Below are 24,053 nucleotides of genomic sequence, written 5' to 3' on the forward strand. Positions count from 1 at the left end.
TCCCCCAGGGCCCCTAGCCTGACCTTCCTTCTTCCCACTCATGTTCCCTTGGACAAACTTTTCCTACTAACTGTCTGTAATCTAAGAGACAGGGAAATTTGAGGCCCTACCACTAACTGCCCTAACACTTGTTTCTAAGGAAACCTTGAAACTTATAAAACCCTCCCACCAGCTACCTGTTTAGTTTTTTTAGACCCTAAGCTGACCTAACTTCTATGGAGTTTTCCTGTTCTCTCTCTCTCTCTCTCTCTCTCCTTTTTTTTTTTTTGTTAAACTAAAGGAACCTGTCTGGTCCTAGCTAAGTTTAACTGTCCCTACCTAACCTACAGCAGGGAAAAATTAGGAAAAAAAAACCTTTTTAGACTTTCAAAGTGTTTTAAACTACCTGAGTGTTACTAGCTAGAAGGAAGGCTGGAGCAGATTTGTGCACCAAGCCCCCACCTGATCTGCTAAGAAGAACCCCTAAACCTGTTGGCCTCTAAATCAATTCCTGTCTCTACCAGGAAAGCTGGCCTTCAATAAGGCACAGCCCCTGCTGGTTTAAATGTTTTTTTAACTATCAAGAAAATACAATTTTAACCTAAAACCCAAATCACTGTTCTCTTATAAAAATCCTATCTGGCTACTTAGGAAAGAAACTATCTATTCTAAAAAATTATTTGCACTTTATAATTTCTCCTAACACTATGGATTTTACTGCCTATTTAAAGGGTCACTAATTGGACACCCCAAGAAGAACGCAGCAATTCCCCCCAGGAAGGAAACAAACAATCCCCAAAACACCAACCAGCTGCCAGCCACCCAGGGCACTCTCCCAAAGGTGGCAACCAAGCAAAAGTGGCCCTGCAAGGCCCTAACTGCTAAATCAAACCAAGCCTAGCCTAGGCCAACCAAACAGCTTCTGCAAACAACCAGCAGCCACCCAGGGCACTCCCCCAAGGGTGTCCACCAAGAAAAACTTGCCCCGCAGGGCCCTAACCAAACAAGCTAACTCTACCAAAGAAACAGCTCCCAACAAACAAGCAGCAGCCACCCAGGGCACTCCCCCAAAGGTGGCTGGCAAAAACTGGCCCTGCAAGGCCCTAAGCTAAACCAACCTAACAAACACAACCTAACAAACTAAACTAAACTAAAGAACAAACTAAACTAAAACTAGCCCCCCACCAAAAAAACACCTACACACCTATCAAACAACCAGCTGCCACCCAGGGCACGAAGCCCAAAGGTGGCAACTGAGGAAATCTGTAGAAAAAAACCCAAAACAACCAACCCCCCCCCAAAAAAAAACAATCAGAAACAAGGCAAGGCAACTTTAAAATACAAGCCCCAACCCCCACCCCCAAAATACTTTAACAAAAAACAACACAGCAAACAGTTAACACAATGAACAGCAAACACAATTCCCCAACCCCCCCAGGCCCCCACCCACAGAAACCCAAAGGCAAAAAACTTTTGAAAAGAGGAGAGAGAGAGGGGGGGGGGGAGAGAGAGGGGAAAATAGAGAAAAATAGAAAAGCAGAAGAAAAAAACCCCTAAAACAAACTATTGCTGTCTTGTCCAGCGCAGAGTCCACAGCCAGGTCCAGAAGTCCACCCAGGAGAGGAGGCAGGCAGGCAGGGCAGGCAGGCTGCTCAACCAAGCAGAGCTTAGGAGTCAGCCAGCCAGCCAGAGCTCAAAGTGAGCTCCAGCAAGCAGCCCCTTGCTTTAAGTAGCCTCCTCCCGGGCAGGCTACAAAGCAAGGGGATTTAAAAATAAAAAGTCTTCTGTGAGTGGCCAGAATGCCTGAGCTGAAAAGCTACAGGCATTCTGATTGGCCACTCACTCCCCCCCTCCCCCCCGCCGCCATTTTAGGCGGCAAAAAAATACTGTTTGAAAAAAAAAAAAAAGCCAAACAGCAGAGAGGCTTCAGGCAACGGCTGCCTGAAGCCTCCGACTCATGCCGAATCGATTCGGGCCTGCCGAATCGATTCGGCCCGAATCGCCGAATCTCGCCGATTCGGACCGCTAGGGGGCGCCAGAGGTCCGATTCGGACCGTTTCTGGCTCGGAAACGCCCGAATCGGCCCCGATTCGGCCGATTCGGGCGTTTCCGAATCCGAATCGCCCATCCTTACTCCAGAGGCAGCTCTTCAAAGTGCACTTCCTGCCAAAGGCTTAGAGGAATACCCACAGAAGGCCTCCAACCAGGAGAGGCTTGTGAGGGAAATGATGAGACAGAACTGGCTTCGAATAACCCAAAGAAGCAAGGCCACACTCTCCAGCCCTGGGAAGGATGGACAGGAGTTTGCAAAGGCCCCCACACAGCCTGCGGATCAGCCCAGCATCTCTGGCTACAGCAGAAAGCAAATGGTGCTGGCTCTTTCGCTCACAGCCTTACTAATGGCTATTGTTTTTTTAATCTGCCTATTTAAGATCTGCTCAGAGTGTTCAGCTTCCAAATCTGGCTTTCTGGCCAGATTCCACAAATATTCCACCGATGAAGAACATTCTGTGTCAACAGAGAAAACTATTCTTAACAAGGACCAGCCTCCTTTAAAAACAGACAAGATCCAGTACGAAGACGAGACCCGTAAGACCATCGCCAGCGGAAGACCAGTGGAAGAACCGTCATCTGTTCCCACCCTCGAAATCCTTGTGCCTCCCCTTCCTCCACCACCTAATTCTCCTGCTCCTTCAACCAACAAATAATTAACTAGCAGGGATGCTATGGGATCATGCGGAGCGCACAAACACAAAGGAGGCAATAAAATCTGCTTAGCAAATAAAATGGCCACAGCTTTATTATAACACTAGCAGTAGAGCCCGCTGTCAAAAAAATACAGCGGGCCCTAGGGGAGGATTTGCTTCCCCTCCCGCTCATGTAGCAAAATGTTCCCCAGGCCCCAGGGCTTGGGGAGCATTTTAAAGGCGAGGGGGGGCTTTAAGACGATGGCCAAGCCCCGGGGAAGGCGCTCCGTGGCTCCAGGAGCCGCGGAGCGCCTTCCCCGGGGCTTGCCCAGCGTTTTTAAAGCGGCGACGAGGCTTTAAGACGCTGGGCAAGCCCCGGGGAAGACGCTCCGTGGCTCCAGGAGCCGCGGAGCGCCTTCCCCGGGGCTTGCCCAGCGTTTTTAAAGCGGCGACGAGGCTTTAAGACGCTGAGCAAGCCCCGGGGAAGACGCTCCGTGGCTCCAGGAGCCGCGGAGCGCCTTCCCCGGGGCTTGCCCAGCGTTTTTAAAGCGGCGACGGGACTTTAAGACGCTGGGCAAGCCCCGGGGAAGACGCTCCGTGGCTCCAGGAGCCGCGGAGCGCATTCCCCGGGGCTTGCCCAGCGTTTTTAAGGCGGCGACGGGGCTTTAAGACGCTGGGCAAGCCCCGGGGAAGGCGCTCCGCGGCTCCAGGAGCCACGGAGCGCGTTTCCCGGGGCTTGGCGAGCGTTTTAAAGGCGAGCCGTTTTCGGGGCAGGGGCCAGGGAGCCTACCTTCGCTCTCGGCGGCCAGCAAAGTAATGGCCGCTGGAGCGAAGGGAAGCTCTGTTGGGGGGGGGCGGGTTGGGAGGCGCTTCGCGCCTCCCAATTGGTTTGTGGCCGGGCAAGAAGCCAATCAGCAGCCGCACTGCGCGCGGCTGCTGATTGGCAGCTTGGGGGTGGACTGACCAGCAGAGGGCCCAATCGGGAGGCGTGAAGCGCCTCCCGATTGGGCCCTCTGCTTGTCAGTCAAGGGGAAGGGGCCTATCAGCACCCTTCCTCATCCCGGACAGGGCCTGCCCTCGGGGCCCTTACTGTTTTATTTCTTCCGCTCCGCCAAACGGCGCATGGCCCATTCGAAGCCCCCCTAAATTATCCCCAGCAGGCCGATCCTTATGGGACCCTACGACACCCGTGGTCGTGTTCCCCATTCCTTAGGCCTGCTGGGTCCCACGGGAGGGTGATGCTGGTGGAGTCTCTAAGGACATTCATCTCTATTAGAACTCCCACCTTCACCCGCACGGCGCAACAGCCCCCCCCCCTTTTAGGGCCTGCTGTCTCGAGTGCACCTAGCCTCTTACAGAGGCTCCCGGTAACTTCCGAGCCAGGCATGCAGGCGCGGTCTCCCCAAAGTCAGGATCCACCCCTTCCGAAAACCGCCGGCTGTGACAATTCGCGACACATAACAGAAACACCTGAAAGCACTGTCCTAAATCCAAGGGAGGGAGGGAGGGTGGGGGAAACCACGGGTGAGCAGAGGGCCCAGCGCTGAAGAGGAAGGCCCAGCGGGGCCTCGCGGCTAAATAGGCCTTGACCACGCCCCCCCCCCGCTGCATGTAAGCTGCACCTGCCGAGGGGCGGGAGGAGGCGGGGCAAGTGAGAGCCCACCAGAAACTGCTCCTGGCGGCCCAACCCAGCCGCGTTATTAATGCTGGGCTGCCGTTGAACCTGCAGCCGCCCTTCTTGCTTCCCCTCTTCTTTCTTCTAGTTTTCAGTTTGGATTTTTCTCTCTCCCTTCTTACTTCATCCATTTTTATTTCATTCTCTCCCCTCCTGTCCTTTTTCTTCTTTGGCTTTCTTTCTTTTTCTTGATGTGTATGGCAAATACTTAACAAAGAGTTCTTTAAAAATCACTCCCAACTTTAAAAAGAGCTTCCAACACATCCCACGCTGTCACGAGGGGTGTAAAAAGATGGCTGCGTTTCCGGTGGGAGCACGGTCTGTGGAAATTGTTTCCGGGGGCAAAGAGGGCAGAAGGGGGGGCATGGCGCCATTGTTTGCATAGCAAAGTTATTTAATTGATATGCAGATGCTGTTTAGCTTAGAAAGGAAAGTTTTATTTACGGAAGGACATTCCGGATAGGAAAGGTGAGGTGGAGGATAGAGCTCCTACATCTAGCTGGCTCAAGAGAAGAAGGCAGACTGGAAGGATCCGCTAAGAAAAAGGAAATTGCCCTAAGAGTAGCAATCTAGGGACAGACAAAAGGCACACTTAAAAGATAGAAAGGTCCTGAACTCTCTGATCTATCTAACAGCCTTCTTGCTGCCCCCATCAGGGTCTTCCTCTTCCTGGTTAACTTTGTACACCAGACATTGCATACTCCAACAACCATCACTTCCAGGGGGGTATGAGGCACAATGGCAGCACTTCCAGAGTAGGGGGCAGGACCCAGAGGCCAGAGGGCTTGATAGCACCGCTTCCGGCGTCGTTAGGGTGTGTGTGGCATAATTATGATATATCCAGATCAGGGGGCACACGGGGTGGGGCATGACAACAGCGCTTCCGGTGACGTCAAGGGGCATGGTGACATGGTGGCACTTCCGGGGCATGAGGCATGGGGTGGGGCTTTCATACAACCATCCTTATCCAGCCATGCCTTAGAGATTCAACCAGAAAAAAACCCTCCAGCCAAAGAGCTCCTTGCCAGAAGCCACGTGCCTTGCTCAGCTCCAATTTCCCTCTAAAAAGCCAAGAAGCAGAAGATTCCCAGTTCTGATAGGACTCAGCAATGCCGCCCTCCCTGCAGTGGAGGCTCAACGTCCCTGCCAGTGGGTGGCCTGCCTGGGCAAGTGAATTCTGAGGGAGGTGCAGAAGGGGCTTCTGGGGTCAAGTTCTGGCCCCAAGGCCTCCACCTGCCCCTCCTTCGGGCCGGGCCCTTATTTGTCTCCTGGTCGGTGGGGTGGTTTCTTCTCCCCAGTGCCCACCATGTCTCACACGAGAACAGACTCAAACTCCGGTTGCCAATTTCTTCTTGCCATACCTTTGCTAAAGAGAATGGGCATTTTAAACAAGTGGGCAGGTTGGGGGAGGAATGAAGAATAAGAAACAAAGAGCTTCCCATTCTCTTTGGTGTCAGCAGTAGCTTCTAATCTGGAAAACTGGGTTCGATTCCCCACTCCTCCACATCCAGCCAGCTCGGTGACTTTGGGCCAGCTACAATTCTGTTATTGTAGATTTCACAAGGTTCTGTCAGAGCTTTCTCAGGCCCACCTACCTCCTACAGGGTACTGCTGTGGGAAGAGACAGGAATGGCATTTGTAAGCTGCTTTGAGACTCCTTTGCTTAGTGAAAACTGGATTATACATTCTTCTGACATTTATTACTACAGCATGTAAAGCATGTAGGAAGAGGGGAGAGCATCCTTGTATGACTTGGTTAGAGCATGGAGAAATATCAACTGCTCCTTAACAAAGCTTTACTATTACTTTACTAATGCTTCACTCCAAGTTGGATAGGGAAGAGAAACATGAGACCAAAACTGAAAATGGGAGGGGGGGGGAAATAGAGGAGACAGAAATGGAATGAACAAACATGTAAAAGAGGGAGATAAACCAAGGGAAAGAAAGGGAAAGCTTGTTTTATCTCACTGCATCACACAAACACTTTGCAAGATTTGGGACATTAATTCTGTCTGTGAGTATGTGAAAGGTTGTCCCTTAGAAGCGAACAGGAAAAATTCATGTTGGCAGCAGAGGATAGGACCCGCAGAAATGGGTGGTAGGATGATATCGGCTGGATATCAGGAAAACATTTTCAAAGTCAGAGTAATTCAACAGTGGAATCGACTGCCTAAGGAGGCACTAGCCATCTTCCAGCACTGGCTCTACAGATGCTTTAGGATGATTCAATGGTCCTATCTGGTTGTAAGGAAAGGAAGAGAGAAATGCCAGGTTGTTAGTAGGTTGCAGGCTGGAAATTTCTGCAGTAGCCATCAGTGAGCTGCTTTGTCTTAGTGCTGGTTCTGGTTGGTGGGCTTAACATAATCTGTTAGGCAAATTTGGTTCAGTCTTGGAGAAAAGATATTCGACAGCCTTTCAGTGTGCTCAGGCTTACTTGCACCTCTAGTGGTTTCAACCAGGACTGCATTTAAAATAAGTGGAAAGACATTCAGCTGGGTGCAAAAAAGGCCCACCAGCTGATTTAAACCCTTCATATTTTGTACCCCCAGGCTCCTCCTGTTAGTGGTTTTGTTTTAAGGTCAGGTTTAAGGACATTGGTTCAAATCCCAACTCTGTCTTTGAGGCAGTCTTGCCTTATCTTAGCCAGGAAGGGAGCCTGATGTCTGCCACTCTGTTCCGCTTGGAGGGCGGGTGGGATGAAAGTGTGCTAGAGTCATGAGCTAATGAGCTGCCTCCTCTTCAGAGGATGAGGAACTGGAAAAATGAAGTCCTGTCCCAGTGGAATGCCTCCCTGAGAAACTGAGATGCTTAAAAGCAGGAGATTAAAAAGTTTGAACAGAGATCAGACTGTCCACTGGTGTCTCCTGAACCATCTGAGGACAGGAGATGTCAAGAGTGTTTGACAGCTTAGGAAAGACAGAAAGGTGCCCACTTAATTGCCTAAGGGTGATCATTGCGGCTGAGCAGTATTGGCTGCTATGTCTGGTGTCCCCACGGGGGACACGTTTTTGCGTCAGACTTGGGCTCCTGCTGAAATGTGTCCCTGCGGGGGACGAAGCCTTGGCAGAAAGGTCGCACCAAATGGGGGGTTATGGGGGGAGGTGCAGGAAGGTGGGACTGCATGAGAACGCAATCCCACCTTCCTGCAGACAAAGAATGCCCCATTCAGCCCTGCAGTGCTGCAAAGTGCTGCAGAGACAAGTGGAACACTTGTTTTCTCCTCTGGGCCTCCATTGAATTCCCCACCCCCTTTTTTGGATTCATGTACTTTTGCACTTTGTTTCTATCTGAGTCAATTTCTGAGACAATGAACATGGACCCTGGAGCCCAAAAAGACATTTTGTGTTAATGGTTGGCTTAAAAACAAAGCGCTCAGACCCCTGTATGATTGGGAAAAAGCTGCCCAATAACCCCCCCCCCTTTTCCAGCTCATTTCAACACTTCCAGAACACAGAAATGGAGCTGTTTTTGCCTGCCCGAGTTGTGAGAAGGCTGGACATGTTCCCTCAGCAAAGTGCTCTGACTCCTGTATGATTGGGAGAAGGCTACTGGATCACCCACCCACCCACCCCGCTTTCCCAGCTCATTTCCCACCTCCAGAAAACAGAAAAGAGGCTGTCTTTTTGCCTGCCTGATCCCAAAAAGACCGTGGACACTTTAAAGAAGATTTTATTGTACCTTTATAGGTTTTGGACTGCGCTGCAATGTGAACTGCACCAATAAAAATTTAAAAATGGCCAAAATTCAACTCAGCTACTGGACAGCCTCGGTATGCAGGCAACGTCATGTGGAGAGGGCTCTAAAAGCAGCCAACATTCAAAGGCTGTCCAGGGGAATATTCCTCATGTGGAAATAGTCTGAGAGTTCCGAGGCACACCTGCATGTGGCTGGGAGAGACCACCCTGCTTAAAAAAAACAACAACAGTATTTTTCATCTCAGGCTTTAAAAAATCAGGATTTCTGAATAACGTTGGATCTAATAGTATACTGGTACACGGATCTAGGATTTTTGGGAAATATTAAGATTTTTTTTTAAGACAAATAGAAGCAAACTGAAAAATATTTTTGATTTTGGACAACTCTTATCTACTTTGTCAATGATTACATAAAAGTTAGTGGTACAACATTTATCTCTAGCATTCAGTTCTACTTCTGATGCATCTGCATCACTAATCTTTTAGCTTTTCCTTTGTGGGTATACCAAAACTTTCACTTTCATCTCAACATTATCTGTCAAAGTTTCCATCCTCCATTTGCAGAATTAGACTTGCTCTAGGATGCTTTTGCAATATCTCATCCTACAAAATCCACCTCTTGTACCTTCTTTGCAACTTTACACTGCCATGCTGAACAACATGCATATACAGTTGTGAGACTCATTCCAGTTGGGCCAGTCAGGTGAGCCCCCCCTACTTCTCAATCCTTAGCAAAGGTTGGGAAATCCCTGGAGAGTTTATGGATGCCGTCTGGGAGTGGAGTATGGGAAGAGAGGTCTCATTGAGGTTTAATTGCATGCAGCTCACCCTCCAAAGCAGCCATTTTCTCCTGGGTAACTGATCTCTGTCACCGGGAGATAAACAATAGTTCTGGGTGATCTCCAGGCCCCACCTGGAGGCTGGCAACCATAGGGACTCAGACCCATTACCATCCTCAGCAAAAGACACAGCAGACTGGAATGAACCTGGGTCTGGACAGTCATAATCATTCATGCCTTTAAGCTGCCACCATTCCTCCAATAGCTTTCACTTCCATATCTCTGTGGACGTGAAAACAGTGTCTGGCCCCTTTAACAGGGACTTGTTGCATAGGAAGAGGAGTTTCTGGCCCAGAATGCAAGATACATTTTTAAAAACTCTAAATCCCCCAATAAAAGGTGCAGCTGAGAAGATTATTAAGGGGGACATATATAAACCTTGCAAGCAGAAGCTCACACCTTGAATAAAACTATGTTGGCTGTAAATGTGCCCTTGGACTCAAACTTTCTTTTGGCAGCCCAGAGTCCTCCAAATCACCCAAGGGGTGTCCCTGCAGGAGCTGCTTGGTTGGCCTCCCCAGAGAACCAGCTGGAGGGGGCAGTTGGAGGGGGTATTCCAGCTTCCAAGGGGTTGATCCGGTTGCCATGGCTCCCTGCCCTGGGCTCTGAGACCCCCAGAGGGCATCAGGGGCTCAAGGGAGGCGGACCCTGCTCGATCCCACTTGCTTCTCACCTGCCCACAGGGATTTCCTGCCTACCACCCACTTCCTGGAGGTCAGGGGCCCCAGGGCCTCCACCTGCCCCTCCTTTGAGCCCTTCTGAGTCTCTTTTGTGGCTCCTGGTGGGTGGGGGTGGCTTCTTGTTCTCAGTGCCCAGCACGTCTCACACGAGAACAGACTCAAAGCTAAGGTGACCAGATTTTAACATTGGTAAAGCGGGACACCATTGACCGGGGGGGTTCTTGATTAAAAATCTGGTCTATATGGAGCAACAAAAAGTTTCATAGAACACAAAGAAAACAAAAATAGTATTGTAATCTATATATTTTAATTTCAATATAAGTACAATTTGCCAGGTACCCCCAGATGTCCCTCCCAAAGTGGGACAATCTGGTCTCCTTACTCAAAGCCCAGTTGCCAATTTCTTCTTGTTGTACGTTTGGCAAAGAGAATGGGAATTTTAAAACGATGGCAGGGTGGTGGAGGAATGACGAATAAGGAACAAAGAGCTTCCCATCTTGCTTGGTGTTATGGATAAGAGCAGCAGCCTTGAATCTGAAGGACCTGGTTTGATTCCCCCCCCCCTCCTCCACAGGTGTGTTTCTTGTTCTTGTTCTTCTTGTATGTGTTTTGGGTTGCCACGCCTTCCCTCTGCCTGGGAATCCCTTGTTATTAGCTGTTTAATTTTAAAGGCTCAATTGTTTACTGTCTTCTGTTGGTATATCCTCTCTGTTTGATTTTTCCATACTGATTTATATCACATGCTTTTTCATATGTGGCATGATTTAAAGGTATTGTATTGTGATTTTTTTTTTTTGTGTGTGTGATTCTTGAGCCATCAGTACTTTTGAGTGGGTCCCTCTCTTCTTTCTTTGGCTTTGTTTTGCTGCGAGGTCCCCTTTCTCCCTGATCTCCTTTTTGTTCTTCGTAAGCATTTTCCATCTCCTGGAATGAAACGTGGGAATTAAGTGCCGTCCAATGGGGTGGCTGCAGAACAGGAGTGATCGAGGCATCCTCTGGGCAGCTCCCAATCGCAGTCCAGTTGGAGTATTCTGGGCTGCATGGCATTTGCATGGGGTGGCAGCAACGGAAGTGATGGCAACCTTCTAATTGATCATACAGTTGTTAGAAATGGGGTGCAGTTCTGCCTATTGGTTTGCCTTGAGGTTCCCTGAAAGGGAAAGATGCTTTTCATGCCTGCATTTGACCCCTGGTCCCCATCAAGCAGGTGCTAGGTTATTCCCCTGTGGAATGTAGTTTCCAATAGGTCAGCCAGAGGAAGCCTGCAGAAACATACAGCTTTATGCTGAGGCTGGGGTCAGCTCAACCTTATCTCTTGACTAAGCACCAAAGATGCCAGGAAGAGAGAGGGAATTAATGTGCAAGAGTAAACTTGGACGCTGGAGGGTCTCCCTGAAGGTAGAAGTTCAAGGACCCTGTCAGCAGCCCCTGAGGTCTGGCTTGATGGCTGTAGGGAGGTCCTGGGAAATGGAACAAGGGGTGGAGACCCAGGTCATTGGGGCAGGTCACTCTCCCAGTCCCTAAAGAGAATATATTCAACACTATGTAATTCTGTTGTTCTTTGAACAGGAGGTTCGGATTTGTTCCCCCTGCATTCATATTTTTATTTTGCTGCAGCCTAATAAAACTCATGAAAGATTATTCTGTGTGGTTTGGACCATATTCATGGTAACCTTGAAAAGGCCAGGCAAGGCCCTAGGCCATCCATCTTCAAGGGCCAGCCCACGTAGCCTGTGTTACATTAGTCTAGATTTTTGCCTGATGCGGCTTGGATCTCTGTCAAGGGAGGGAGTGATCATCTGGACCAAGGGCAGAGAGCAGAAGGCTCTTATTGTGGCTCCTCTGTGGCATCTGACCAGGCACAGATGGACATAAGACTCCCACTATAGATAGACTCAGGAGTGGCAGACCACCCCAAAAAAATGGTGGCCCAGGTTCCTGCAGTTTGCCACTGCAAAGGTGCTCCTGGACTCAAAATGAGCTGGGTGTTCCTCCCGTTTCTTTTCACCTTTGTGCTCTGCCTTCTTCCGTGGAACTCATGTGGGATATCCTGTCTTATCCTCACAAGAACCCTGTGAGTTGGGCTGGGAGAAAGTGGCTCAAGTATTCTGACTAAAGCAGCATTTGAACTGAGGTCTCCCCAAGTCAGTCTCAGGAAGACTCTCTGGTGTCCTCCAGTTCTTGCCTCACTCAATTGAATGTCAAGAACCTCATTCCTGGAGGTAGGAGAGGAAGTGTGGAAACAGGGGAGAAACAGCTGAGACTCAGGAGGAGGGGCGGATGGAGATGTCCTGCAGCCACCAATGGAGAGGCCTTGAGAGAGCACCAAAACCTTTCTCTCTGGCTTTCTCTCCCTGACCCCACCCCCAGGTGATCAACCACACAGATTAGCATGAACATATTTAACGTACTTCTGAGCAGCTCATGCGACTCCCTTCTTTGGAGCCTCCTGGGAGAAAGAAATACCCTGATGCTGACTTTCAGTGTTGCTGCTGAGGGGACATCCAAGGACACCCATTTTGTATCTGGCCTTGATATTCCGTTTGGTATAAGAGCCTCTTGTGGTGCAGAGTGGTAAGGCAGCGACATGCTGTCTGAAGCTGTCTGCCCATGAGATTGGGAGTTCGATCCCAGCAGCCGGCTCAAGGTTGACTCGGCCTTCCATCCTTCCGAGGTCGGTAAAATGAGTACCCAGCTTGCTGGGGGGGGGGGGGGGTAAACGGTAATGCCTGGGGAAGGCACTGGCAAACTACCCCGGATTGAGTCTGCCATGAAAACGCGAGATGGCGTCATCCCAAGGGTCAGACATGACCCGGTGCTTGCACAGGGGATACCTTTACCTTTACCTTATTCCATTTGATATAGCCTAAAAGAGAGAGCCAGTTTGGTGTAGTGGTTAGGAGTGTAGACTTCTAATCTGGCATGCCGGGTTTCATTCTGCGCTCCCCAACATGCAACCAGCTCGGTGACCTTGGGCTTGCCACGGCACTGATAAAACTGTTCTGTCCGAGCAGTGATATCAGCGCTCTCTCAGCCTCACCCACCCCACAGGGTGTCTGTTGTGGGGAGAGGAATGGGAAGGCGACTGTAAGCCACTTTGAGCCTAGTTCGGGTAGGGAAAAGCGGCATATAAGAACCAACTCTTCTTCTTCTTCAAAACCCCATTGGCCTTTTTAGCCACTGAGTCACACTGCTGACTCATGTTCAATGTATGATCTGCTAAGACTCCTAGATCCTTTTCGCACATGCTACTGCCAAGACAAGTCTCCCCCATCTTATATTGGTGTATTTGATTTCTCCTATCTGAATGCAGAACTTCACATTTGTCCCTATTGAACTTCATTTCGAGCCTATCTAGATCATGCTGTATTCTGTTGCTGTCTTCAGTTGTGTTTGCTACCCCTCCCAGTTTAGCATCATCTTCAAATTTAATAAGTATTCCCTCTAAATCCAAAGCTTCCATGATGCCCTCTGAAGGGGCAGTTCCTCAGAACTTTCTCACGTCCGTGGGTGATCTTGGGGTTCCAGAATGATGCCTTCAGAGGGGTCCGTCAGCCCTTACAAATCAGTCGAGGGTGAAAACTTCCTCCTGGCCTGTTCCCCAGATTTATTTTATTTATCGTGTGACATACGTGTAATATAGGCAGGAGACTCTAGTTTCAATGGAGACCATGAGTCAGGAGACTGGAGAGAGGGGAAAGCAGGAAAGGGTCTCCCCCCACTCCTCACTGAGAAACTCCCTTCCACCTACTGACAATCTCTCTCCTTGACGGCATAGAGCAGAATGTCCCATCACAGTCAAAGTACTCAGGTAAGAGACAGTGTAGAGTAGCGGTCCCCAACCTGTGGGCCGCGGACCACATGTGGTCCTTCGACTAATTGGAGGTGGGCCCCGAAGGACGCCTTCTTCCCCCCCCCCTGGCCCTTTACTTCATCCCCCCAGCGATTTACAAAACACTTCATTGTTGTGGCGTATCTGTATCTTATATTGAATGGATGTTTAAACATTACCATAGCAATCAGAGAGCGCTAGGGCAGTGGTTGAGAGGAAACTACCCCCCCCCCACCGAGCCTCAGTAAAAGGCGTTGAGTGGTCCCCAGTGAGTGATCCCCGGCGTTGAGTGGTCCCCGGTGATAAAAAGGTTGGGGACCACTGGTGTAGAGTGTTAGAGCCAGGTAGCATTGTCCGTGGGGGACACAGACCCATCCCCAAGCAAAGGGGGATTCTGGGACATTGTCCAGCTCTCTGCACCCACCCAGAGATGGCTGTTCAGGCCACAATGGCTCCATCCTGGTCCTTCGAAATCCCCCACCCCAGCAGGCTGAATGCCCACCATGGCTGCTGTTGGGAGGGCATCAAGTTCTCCCGGCATCTCCTCCCTTACCTTTCAGCTGGGATACAGGCAGGATTCAGTCACACGATGCAGCATCTGGGTGTCCAAGAAGCGTGGTCTGCTGAGCTGCTGAGATAAACACAATCTCCCCTCCCCAAGTTAAATCTTTTCCTGAGTTGAGCTCTGACACTGAATTCAGGTTCACAAGCTCAGCCTTGGAACATCCGGGGGTCACCGGGCTTCACTCGCTGGCCTGGCTCTGCCCACTGCCATGCTTGGATGGCGAATGCATCAGGCCAGCCAAGTCGACAGAAGCCCTCCCGCAGAAGGCACCAAAACGCAATTCAAGGATGTGCTGGAGAAACCGGTAGGAGTTGGGGTTCTCCAGTTTCATTCCCTTCTCCCTTTCAAGGCACTTTTGTGTCTGTGCAGAAAGTGAAATGGGGGCTCCCCAAGGCAATGGACATGGAGGGAGGAGGACTACGCCAACAAGGCTGAGCAGAAAGGCACAAGGAATGAAATGGGCACCGAATGATGAAGGCATTAGAAAAAACACCGTATTGACGATACTTTTATTTATTTCATACTTGGATCTGCTCTCTGCCCTCTCCCTGTGGACTCAGGGCAAATTACATCAAGGTATGGATTGAGAGAGGCCACTTGGTGTGATGGCATCAGATCAGCTCCCTTCTTGCATGGCTGGGCAGGCCATGAGCTGAGCCCCTGAGTCTTCCAGCATCCCCAGGCAGGGCTGCTCAGACCAGCAGCGAGATCCCCGCCCAGCTGGGGAGGGGGCAGGGGTATGGCCTGCAGGATGCCTCTCTGAGCACAGAGGGAAAGAGGCTCCACTTGCAGGTCTGGATTTGACTTCTTCACGTGGCATTTCTGGTAATTGGTCATTCTGGCCCCATCCTGCTTCAGTTTATTCCCTGATCTCTGTATGCATGTTGGAGGGCCTATACATTTGCTTTTCATTTCTTCCCGAGGCCCCCCCCCACCCCAGTTCATGTGAGACCACTTTTACCCCCAATCTATTCCTAGAAGCCAGTTCTGAGTCCATTTTTTCCTGTACTGGACTGTTACGGTTTTTTTTCCTTGTTCTGGAAATTCCCCCCTCCAGCCCCCCCCCCCCCTGCACCTCTGGTCACCCTAAAGATGAGTACTCATTTTTTAAGTTTCTTTTTTAAGGCACTAAAACCTTGATTTATTATGCCTCTTAGAATGGTTGGTCAGTCGTGTTCTCTAATTTCTCAGTGCATAATTTTTTATATTCTCTATCCCAGGCGTCCCCAAACTACGGCTCGTGGTCCACATCTGGCCCGCCGAGGACATTTATCCGGTTATCCGGCCCGCCGGGTGCTTTTCGCTGCCTCTGCTTGTCCTGCTTAGAGGCGACTCCCCGCAGTGCGCATGCTGGAAGGTGAGCCGCTCCCTCTGACTCGCCTCCTTCTCCCTGTCTCTTGACTCTTCCTCTCCGGCGTGATTGGAGGAATCCGAGCTCGCCTGTGCAAAACCTGAGACTGCCTGAGGATCGAGGAAAGAACGAGACAGGATGCATTTTTGAAGTTAGGAGAACCTTTTTTTTTAAGTTGGTTTGTTGGTTGGGGTGGTTTCTAGGGGGGTTGCATCACTATGATACTGCAAATAGTAAGTGCTCAGGGCTAATGCAAATGGTCAGTGCTCATAGGAAATGCAAATGGCCACTGCGCACTGTTATGGCATGGGGGCCTCAAACAGGTAATCTGCCTAGGGCCCCATGGAAACTTAATCCGGCTCTGCAGACAGCCAAGGAGGGGGAAACCCAAGAAAAAGAGGAGGAAGGAGGAGGAAGGAGGAAGGAGGAGGAAGGAAGAAGGAGGAGGAAGGAAGAAGGAAGAAGAAAGAAGAAAGAAAGAAGAAAGAAAGAAGAAAGAAGGAAGAAGGAAGAAGGAAGAACAAGAACAAGAACAAGAAGAACAAGAAGAAGAGTTGGTTCTTATATGCCACTTTTCTCTACCCGAATGAGGCTCAAAGCAGCTTACATTCATCTTCCCTTCCTCTCCCCTCGCCTCCTTCTCCCTGTCTCTTGACTCTTCCTCTCAGTCTCCGATGTGATTGGAGGAATCGGGCGCTTGCCTGTGCAAAACCTGCCGCTGCCCGAGGATCGAGGAAAGAAGAAGGTAGAATTTTTTGGTAAAGTTAGGCGAACCTTTTTTTTAAAGTTGGTTTGTTGGTTGGGGGTGGTTTCTAGGGGGGTTGCATCACTATGATACTGCAAATAGTAAGTGCTCAGGGCTAATGCAAATGGTCAGTGCTCATAGGAAATGCAAATGGCCACTGCGCACTGTTATGGCATGGGGGCCTCAAACAGGTAATCTGCCTAGGGCCCCATGGAAACTTAATCCGGCTCTGCAGACAGCCAAGGAGGGGGAAACCCAAGAAAAAGAGGAGGAAGAAGGAGGAAGGAAGAAGGAGGAGGAAGGAAGAAGAAACAAGAAAGAAGGAAGAAGGAAGAAGAAGGAAGAAGGAAGAAGGAAGGAAGAACAAGAACAAGAACAAGAACAAGAAGAAGAGTTGGTTCTTATATGCCACTTTTCTCTACCCGAATGAGGCTCAAAGCAGCTTACATTCATCATCCCTTCCTCTCCCCACAAGAGACACCCTGTGAGGGAGGTGAGACTGAGAGAGCCCTGAGATTACTGAAGAAGAGTTGGTTCTTATATGCTGTTTTTTTTTTGTTTGTACAGTGACCCTGCAGCGACAACAGCACCTCCCATGAACATCCGGCCTATATAAGGTATGTGGCGAGGGACATGAACTGGTCCCATTGCTGGGAAAATGAAGGAGAGACGTGCAGAAGAACCAGGCCCCAACTGATCTCAAGGCCTATGAATTGACTGCTGTGAAAAACAGGAGTGAGTTGAGTGTGCAGAAATGCTCCATGCAGACAAACGTGTCAGACTGGCAAAGTCAAGGGAAGGACTCATTCAGAAACCCACAGGAAGCAGCACAAGGGGGGGGGGGGGAGAGAGAGACTGGCAGGGAAGCTCAGAGTGCTTCAGGCGCATTTGTTCCTCCTTTCAAGACACTTTGCAGCTGTGCAGAAGGTGAAACTGATATTCTGCTAGACAACTAAATTGCAAGGAGGGAGTACTACAATTCCCATGAGGCTGAGTGAAAATGTGTACAGACAAAAAAACCTTGATGGTACCACAAAGGAAATTAATCAGCTGTTATATGGTGAGCAGAGACGACAGGACTCTGTGGGAGGGGGAAACCCAGACCCCCCCTTGGTTTGTGAGAAGGCTGACCACACTGTCTGAAGATGCAGAGTTACCCAAAGGAAAGGCATCTGTGGATCCTGAAGAGCCCCACTGAAGGCTCTGTGGCCACCACCAGGGAGCAGAACATGAAGCCAACTGACAGGGGGGTGAGCATCCCGACTTAGGAGACACCACTGGCAACAGCAGAGAGGGGCTGAAAGGGATGAGGACTGGCCAGCGTGGCCTGGCCCATGGGAGCAGGTCCTTTGATCCCTCACCACACTCACCTTTGTAACAGGAGGGGTCATCCCTGCTGAAGACACAGATCCGGTTGGCAGGAGGGGTGGGGCTGGCTTCCAAGGGATGGGCCCCAGCCATTCAGTTTTCCTCACGGATCCATTGTAATGAGCCACCACCTGAGGGAAGGAGAGGCCGGATCCTGATCACTAGTCCAGACTGCACCTTCCTCCACATCTGTTGCACCTTCTAAAAATCCCATCCAGATTCAAAGGCTTGGAGGCCCAGATGTTTCACCTCCCACCACCCCCAAGACCCCCAATCCCATGCAGGGTTTTTGGCACATGCAAACCAATGCTGAGACCCAGTGAGGCTGTGTGGGGCCTACCATGAACAGCACTCCCCAGTCCACAAACACACACCTGGTATTGTCCACTCTCCACATCTGCCATGCTCCATAGGTAAAAATCAGTTTTTCTTCTATTGGATTCAGTGATGCTCACCATCCCAGTGACACCTGGATGGGGGAGGACAGGGAGGGAGGTGCACGTCACTTTTGCTAGGCTCCTGGCACCAGTTGCCCCTCATGAATCACGGGTGAGATTCTCTGCTCGGGGGGGGGCTCCTCAATACAGACAGACCCCCCTTCTCTCCCTCCCACCTGCTTCCCCATGGCCTGATATCTCTCAGTCCAAGCCATCCACCTTTTATCTCAAGTTTGGCGTAGTGGTTAGGAGTTTGATTCCCTGCTTCCCCGCATGCAGCCAGCTGAGTGGCCTTGGGCCAGTCACAGCCCTGATAAAGCTGTTCGGCCGAGCAGTAATATCAGGGCTCTCTCAGCCTCACCTACCTCTGTTGTGGGGAGAGGAAAGGGAAGGGGATTGAAAGCCACTATGCGACTCCTTTGGGTAGAGAAAAGTGGGGTATATGAAATAACTCTTGTTTTTCTTCCTCCCACCTTCCCCTGCCCCACAATTTCTTTGCAGACTCCCCATCCTCCACCCCACCACCACTCTTGCCCGTCCCATTATCAACATACCCCAGATTTTCAGGCTCCTCATCTTCTCCAGGATGAGGCTGGTATTCCGCTTGGTTCCACCTTCATGCAGCGTCTCAATCAGTGCCCTGATATATAACAGCAGCTGGTCATGGAAGCAGCCAGCCACCAGGTTCTTGTGCTACAGACAGACAGACAGACAGACAGACAGACAGACAGACAGACAGACAGACAGACAGACAGACAGACATTAAGGAATCCTGTCATCCCCCTTACCCAACTCCACCTTCCTGCAGGTACCACTTAGACTTCAAAAACACGGGTAGGGGACCTTCTAGAAACAGCTTTGGTGGGGGAGCTATAAGAGGCAGGTGGTGACCAATGGAGGTGGGTCTCCACCATCTGGTATCTGGTCCCAAATTGGTTCAGACCAGCAGCTTTTCTCTCAGAGGCTGGGAATTGGGGGGCCGACCTTGGTCTAAGTTGGTTTGGCTGCAGCCCTGCCTAAGAAAGGGGGCCTGGGGTGCTTCAGGGCCAGTTCCCTAGATGCAGTCAACCCCTCTTCCACTTATGTACTGGAAAACACCCACATTCCAGCAAATCCCCCCTTTCAGACTGTATTATATGGGGCAGGATTATTATTATTATTATTATTATTATTATTATTATTATTATTATTATTATTATTATATTTATATCCCGCCTCCCCCCAGAGGCTCAAGGTGGGTCACATAAAAACCAATCCCCTAAAACAATAAAAGCACAATAAAACATAATATAATTAATGCAAAAGTTAAGACAAGAATGGCGCCAAATTTCAATATAGCTAACCCAATTCCACACCCACTAAGAAGGGAAAGGGGGGGGGGCAGATGACAGACGCAACCGTCACATTTGTGAGGGGGGCTAGATTTTCTTGCTGCCCGTCCTCAGCCGAAAGCCTGGCAGAAGAGCTCCGTCTTGCAGGCCCTGTGGAATGATGACAATTCCCGCAGGGCCCGCAGCTCTTCTGGGAGCTCATTCCACCAGGTTGGGGCCCGGACCGAAAAGGCCCTGGGCCTGGTCGAGGCCAGGCGAGCTTCCTTGTGACCGGGAATGACCAATAGGTTAGCCCCCGCAGAGCGTAAGGCCCTGCAGGGGGCATAGGGTGATAGGTGGCCCCTCATATACACTGGGCCCAGACCACAGATGGCCTTGAAGGTCAAAACCAAAACCTTGAACCTGGTCCGGAAGATAACCGGTAACCAGTGCAGCTGCCTCAGCACTGGCTGGATATAGGCCCTCCAAGGTGTATCTGTGAGAACCCTAGCAGCCGCATTTTGGACCAGTTGCAGTTTCCGGATCAAGCCCAAAGACAGGCCAGTGTAGAGCGAGTTACAGAAATCTAATCTGGAGGTGACCGTTGCATGGATCACTGTGGCCAAGTGTTCAGAGGACAGATAGGGTGCTAGTAGCCGAGCCTGGCAGAGATGGAAAAATGACTGGCCAGCTACCTGCTTGACCTGTGCCTCGAGTGTTAGTGAGGCATCCATGGTCACCCCCAGGTTTCTGGCCTGAGACGCGATCTGAAGTTGCGTCCCGGCCAGAGAGGGCAAGCATGCTTCCTGGTCTGCTCCCCTATGGCCCAACCACAGGACCTCCGTCTTGGAGGGGTTGAGTTTTAGGTGACTCTGCTCGAGCCATCCAGCCACGGCTTTCAAACATCTGGGGAATGGTTCCGGGGGAGAGTCCGGGTGGCCATCCATGAGGAGAAAGAGCTGAGTGTCATCAGCATACTGATGGCAACCCAACCCATAACTCCGCACCAGTTGAGCCAGAGCGCGCATAAAGATGTTGAATAATGTGGGAGAGAGCATCGAGCCCTGTGGGACCCCACAAGGGAGCCGGTAAGGGCCCAATAATTCCTCTCCCACAGCTACCCTCTGTGTCCAGTTTTGGAGGAAGGAGCATATCCAGTGCAAGGCTGTACCCCTTTCCCCTGTACCGGTGAGACGGCTCGCTAGCAGCTCGTGATCGACCACGTCGATCGCGGCCGACAGATCTAAAGGAACTAGCACAGCAGAGCCGCCTCGGTCAAGCTGGCTAGTTCAGTGACAACAATGGATAAAGGAGACAAAGCATAGTCCAGATCTGCAAAGCAACTCTGCAGCACACCAAGAAGGCAGGGTTGAGTATGATGGGAAGAGAAAGGAAACATGGTGGATTTGAAAAGGGGGCAAAATTCAGCCCCAAGGCCGATCCCTGGTCCCAAGAAGTCTCCCAGCTCCACCGAGAAAGGACCCCCAGGAAAAGGGCCTCAAAGAACCAGCCCTGGTTGGCCCAGCCAGCCCTGGACTCCAGGGGCTCAGCACTAGGTGCCCCATCTCCAAAGCTTTGCCCCCAGCCAAACGGAAGACCCTACAGGGAGCAGGACAAGCTCCGCCATTGCACCAAGGAATGGAGTTCAGCCCTTCTTCCTCTGGAGTCATTAGAAACACACAGCATTCTAGGACACATGAGAGAGAAAACACTTTCAGGACAGTAACCAAGAAAGCAAGGCAGAAAGGAGCAACAGTGTTTGTACCAATGGAGCCTCTTGACCTGGCCCTAGCAAGCCCACCCAGGTGACCAGCCTGCAAGGGGAATCCACGGCTGCCTCCTCCCACCCCAATCAGGGCATCTCCTGTGGTTGTTTCTTCTTCATGGAAGGAGATTTCCCAGGCTGAGGTGAGAAGGGAGGTTTGCCCCAAAATGCTGGCTGATCTCTCTTTTCCCAAAAGGCCCTGCACTCCATCCCATAATAACATGGAGCAGAGGAAGAAAACAGGCAGGGGAGGGTGGATTTACCCGAGAGTCATTGAGTGACACTCCAAAGTCCCTCTGGGCACGCAGGATCAGCTCTCTTTGGAAGCGTCTGTATTCTGGGGGATGGGGCTCATGGAAAGTGATGATCAGCACCTTCTGCAAGTGGAGAAAAAGGGAGGAGAGCAATTAGAGGCTCAGGTGGGGGGGGGGCTTCAGGGAGGACATAAGGAGAACCCAGCAGGAACAGACAACTGGTTGATCTATTCCAGCATCCAATCTCAGAGAGTGTCTAATAAGTTCCAGTAGTAAAGTGGTACACATATTATAACAAGCATAACCATGCCTTCCACCTTGCATACTAATGAACCTATTTGCATAACCACGCCCCCTGACATCACCAGAAGCACCGTCATCATGCCCCACCCCATGCACCCCCTGACCCGGATGTGCCGCCATTACACCACACACACCCCTGATGACCTCTGAGCCAGGAGGAAGGGATGGTTGAATGAGGTGGATGCCCAGCAACCATTAACCAACCTCCTCCCGGGGAAGGGCTTTGAGGGGCCAGGCATCCACCCTTCTGGCTGGGAGGGAGGGGAACTAGGACCACCTCGAGCCCATGTCAACAGGCGGGTGGATGTGTGGGGGGTTTCACTCTATACCTCGTGCCCTGCCAACCCTCTGTTCTTTCCGGTGGAATAAAAGCTGTGGCCTTTTCTGTTGCCAAACACAAAGCAGGAGTCACGTCTTCTTTGGCTGCACGATCACAGTCTCCTTTGGCCACACTACCACCCTGCCAGTCAATAAGCAGACAGCAACTTTATTCAGGATACATTAGAGAACCCAAGGCCTGTCAGAATCTTTCAGTTTATCACCAGGCATGAGTATAACCTGGACTGGAACTCCTCCGGATTCTAGTATCCTTGATTAGCCTAAAGCATCCATGATAAGGATCTGTCCAGCCACTGTTTAAAGCCCGCCAGTGGTCCTTTATGAAACACCACTAGTGTTTAAATGATGTCACAATCATCAACAGACACACATAAAGCTTGCCCACAGTGCTAGCTGTGCAGTCTGCACAGACCTGCTGGGTGGTGTAGACCTTGCTGAGATGGCTTATACCCATCTCTTATTTTGGATACTAGTAGTGCCCCTTATGGGGCTGGATGGCACTCAAGGGCCTTGCCCTACCCCCTGCCGCTGCACCTTGGAAATACTCAACTGCAGCAGGATCACTGACTCTCCTGGATTCCACCTAATTCCTCTTCCCCAGCCAGGAGTTCATCCTCATCCGTTCACATACTTGGACTTTACTGGGAATGTGATTTTGTCTGTCGGAAAAGAAGTATGGGATTCCTATCCTTGGGCTGAGTACTTGATCCTCAGGGCCAACAGCCTGAGCAGAGTTCAGACTTCATCTCTGGAAGGCTTGCATTCCCTTACCTACTTGGACTTGTCACACAACAAAATCCATATCATCGAGAGGAACGCCTTTGAGGCCGTCCCGTTCCTGGAGATCATCAACCTCAGCGGTAATATGATCGACCAGATCGCGGAGGGAACTTTTGAAGCCTGGCATGGCATGCAATTCTTGCTCACAGTGGATCTCAGCCACAATCCCCTGACAGCCATTCAGGATTCTCGTTTTTACAGTCTGCCATCTCTGAATTTCGTAGACCTTGGTGCCACCAAAGTGACACCGAAGACATTGGAGAACCTGCTGCAGAGCTCGCTGCATCTGGAAACGCTTAGATTGCCCAGAAAGATGTCCTGCTGCCTTTGCTCCGTTAAGGAGAACACGGACGTTTCATTGGAGACTATCACGTTGGAGTGCGCAGAGTCATGTGCCATCGATGGACCTCTGTGTGAAAAGAAAGAGCTTTCCGATGGCATGCAAGAAGTCACGAAAACACTAGAAGCCAGGAAGCTGAACAGGAGCAACCTGCTTCACATCTTGCCAGAGAGAGCTGAACCGCACAATTACTTGCTGGAGAGCGCTGAACCGAACAGAGACATGCTGGCCCCAGCCCAAAACGACTCCAACATTGGTCTCAAGTTGAACTTGTTAAAATCGGTCAAAGAGGTCATGCAAATGAAAGGAGATGAGCCCTTGGATATGAACTGGGCTGACCAAAAGCAGTTGAAAACACTGTATCTGCTGGCCAGTGTGCTGGAGGGAGCGCTCAGAGCAAAAATCATGGAGCAACTCCAAGGGGCAACTCCAGAGGCAGCTCTTCAAAGTGCTATTCCTGCCCAAGGCTTAGAGGAATCCCCACAGAAGGCCTCCAACCAGGAGAGGCTTGTGAGGGAAATGATGAGACAGAACTGGCTTCGAATAACCCAAAGAAGCAAGGCCACACTCTCCAGCCCTGGGAAGGATGGACAGGAGTTTGCAAAGGCCCCCACACAGCCTGCGGATCAGCCCAGCATCTCTGGCTACAGCAGAAAGCAAATGGTGCTGGCTCTTTCGCTCACAGCCTTACTAATGGCTATTGTTTTTTTAATCTGCCTATTTAAGATCTGCTCAGAGTGTTCAGCTTCCAAATCTGGCTTTCTGGCCAGATTCCACAAATATTCCACCGATGAAGAACATTCTGTGTCAACAGAGAAAACTATTCTTAACAAGGACCAGCCTCCTTTAAAAACAGACAAGATCCAGTACGAAGACGAGACCCGTAAGACCATCGCCAGCGGAAGACCAGTGGAAGAACCGTCATCTGTTCCCACGCTCGAAATCCTTGTGCCTCCCCTTCCTCCACCACCTAATTCTCCTGCTCCTTCAACCAACAAATAATTAACTAGCAGGGATGCTATGGGATCATGCGGAGCGCACAAACACAAAGGAGGCAATAAAATCTGCTTAGCAAATAAAATGGCCACAGCTTTATTATAACACTAGCG

The 24,053-nt window shown here is 50.6% G+C and overlaps 3 protein-coding genes across 3 annotated transcripts in view; 1 reads left to right on the forward strand and 2 right to left on the reverse strand.

The window, feature by feature from the left end:
* The window catches only part of LOC143841497 (atrial natriuretic peptide receptor 2-like), a 53,164-nt gene that overhangs the window by 8,792 nt on the left and 20,319 nt on the right, over nucleotides 1-24,053 (reverse strand). The window lies entirely within an intron of this gene.
* LOC143841496 (uncharacterized) lies at nucleotides 14,995-21,827 on the reverse strand. The gene is made up of 6 exons (XM_077345869.1): nucleotides 21,815-21,827; nucleotides 21,192-21,305; nucleotides 18,408-18,546; nucleotides 17,791-17,885; nucleotides 17,419-17,547; nucleotides 14,995-15,413 (listed from the first exon to the last, which is right to left on the reverse strand). Exons 3-6 carry the CDS (start codon nucleotides 18,427-18,429, stop codon nucleotides 15,222-15,224), a joined length of 438 nt encoding a protein of 145 aa, XP_077201984.1. The 5' UTR covers nucleotides 18,430-18,546; nucleotides 21,192-21,305; nucleotides 21,815-21,827; the 3' UTR covers nucleotides 14,995-15,221.
* LOC143841495 (uncharacterized) lies at nucleotides 18,539-24,025 on the forward strand. The gene has a single exon (XM_077345868.1). The coding sequence runs from the start codon at nucleotides 22,264-22,266 to the stop codon at nucleotides 23,944-23,946; it is 1,683 nt and encodes a 560-aa protein (XP_077201983.1). The 5' UTR covers nucleotides 18,539-22,263; the 3' UTR covers nucleotides 23,947-24,025.

This window comes from Paroedura picta, chromosome 7, assembly GCF_049243985.1.
Source record: "Paroedura picta isolate Pp20150507F chromosome 7, Ppicta_v3.0, whole genome shotgun sequence".
NCBI classification, from domain to species: Eukaryota; Metazoa; Chordata; class Lepidosauria; order Squamata; family Gekkonidae; genus Paroedura; species Paroedura picta.

Excerpts from the sequence above, each read along its gene's own strand:
- LOC143841496 (XM_077345869.1), bottom strand. The coding sequence starts at position 18,429 with ATGAGGAGCCTGAAAATCTGGG. Across the intron at positions 17,548-17,790 it reads TGGAGAGTGGACAATACCAG|GTGGTGGCTCATTACAATGG; the intron begins GTGTGTGTTTGT and ends TCCTTCCCTCAG. Across the intron at positions 15,414-17,418 it reads TGACCCCTCCTGTTACAAAG|GCAGTCTCAGGTTTTGCACA; the intron begins GTGAGTGTGGTG and ends CTCGATCCTCAG.
- LOC143841495 (XM_077345868.1), top strand. The coding sequence starts at position 22,264 with ATGGCTTATACCCATCTCTTATTTTGGATACTAGTAGTGCCCCTTATG.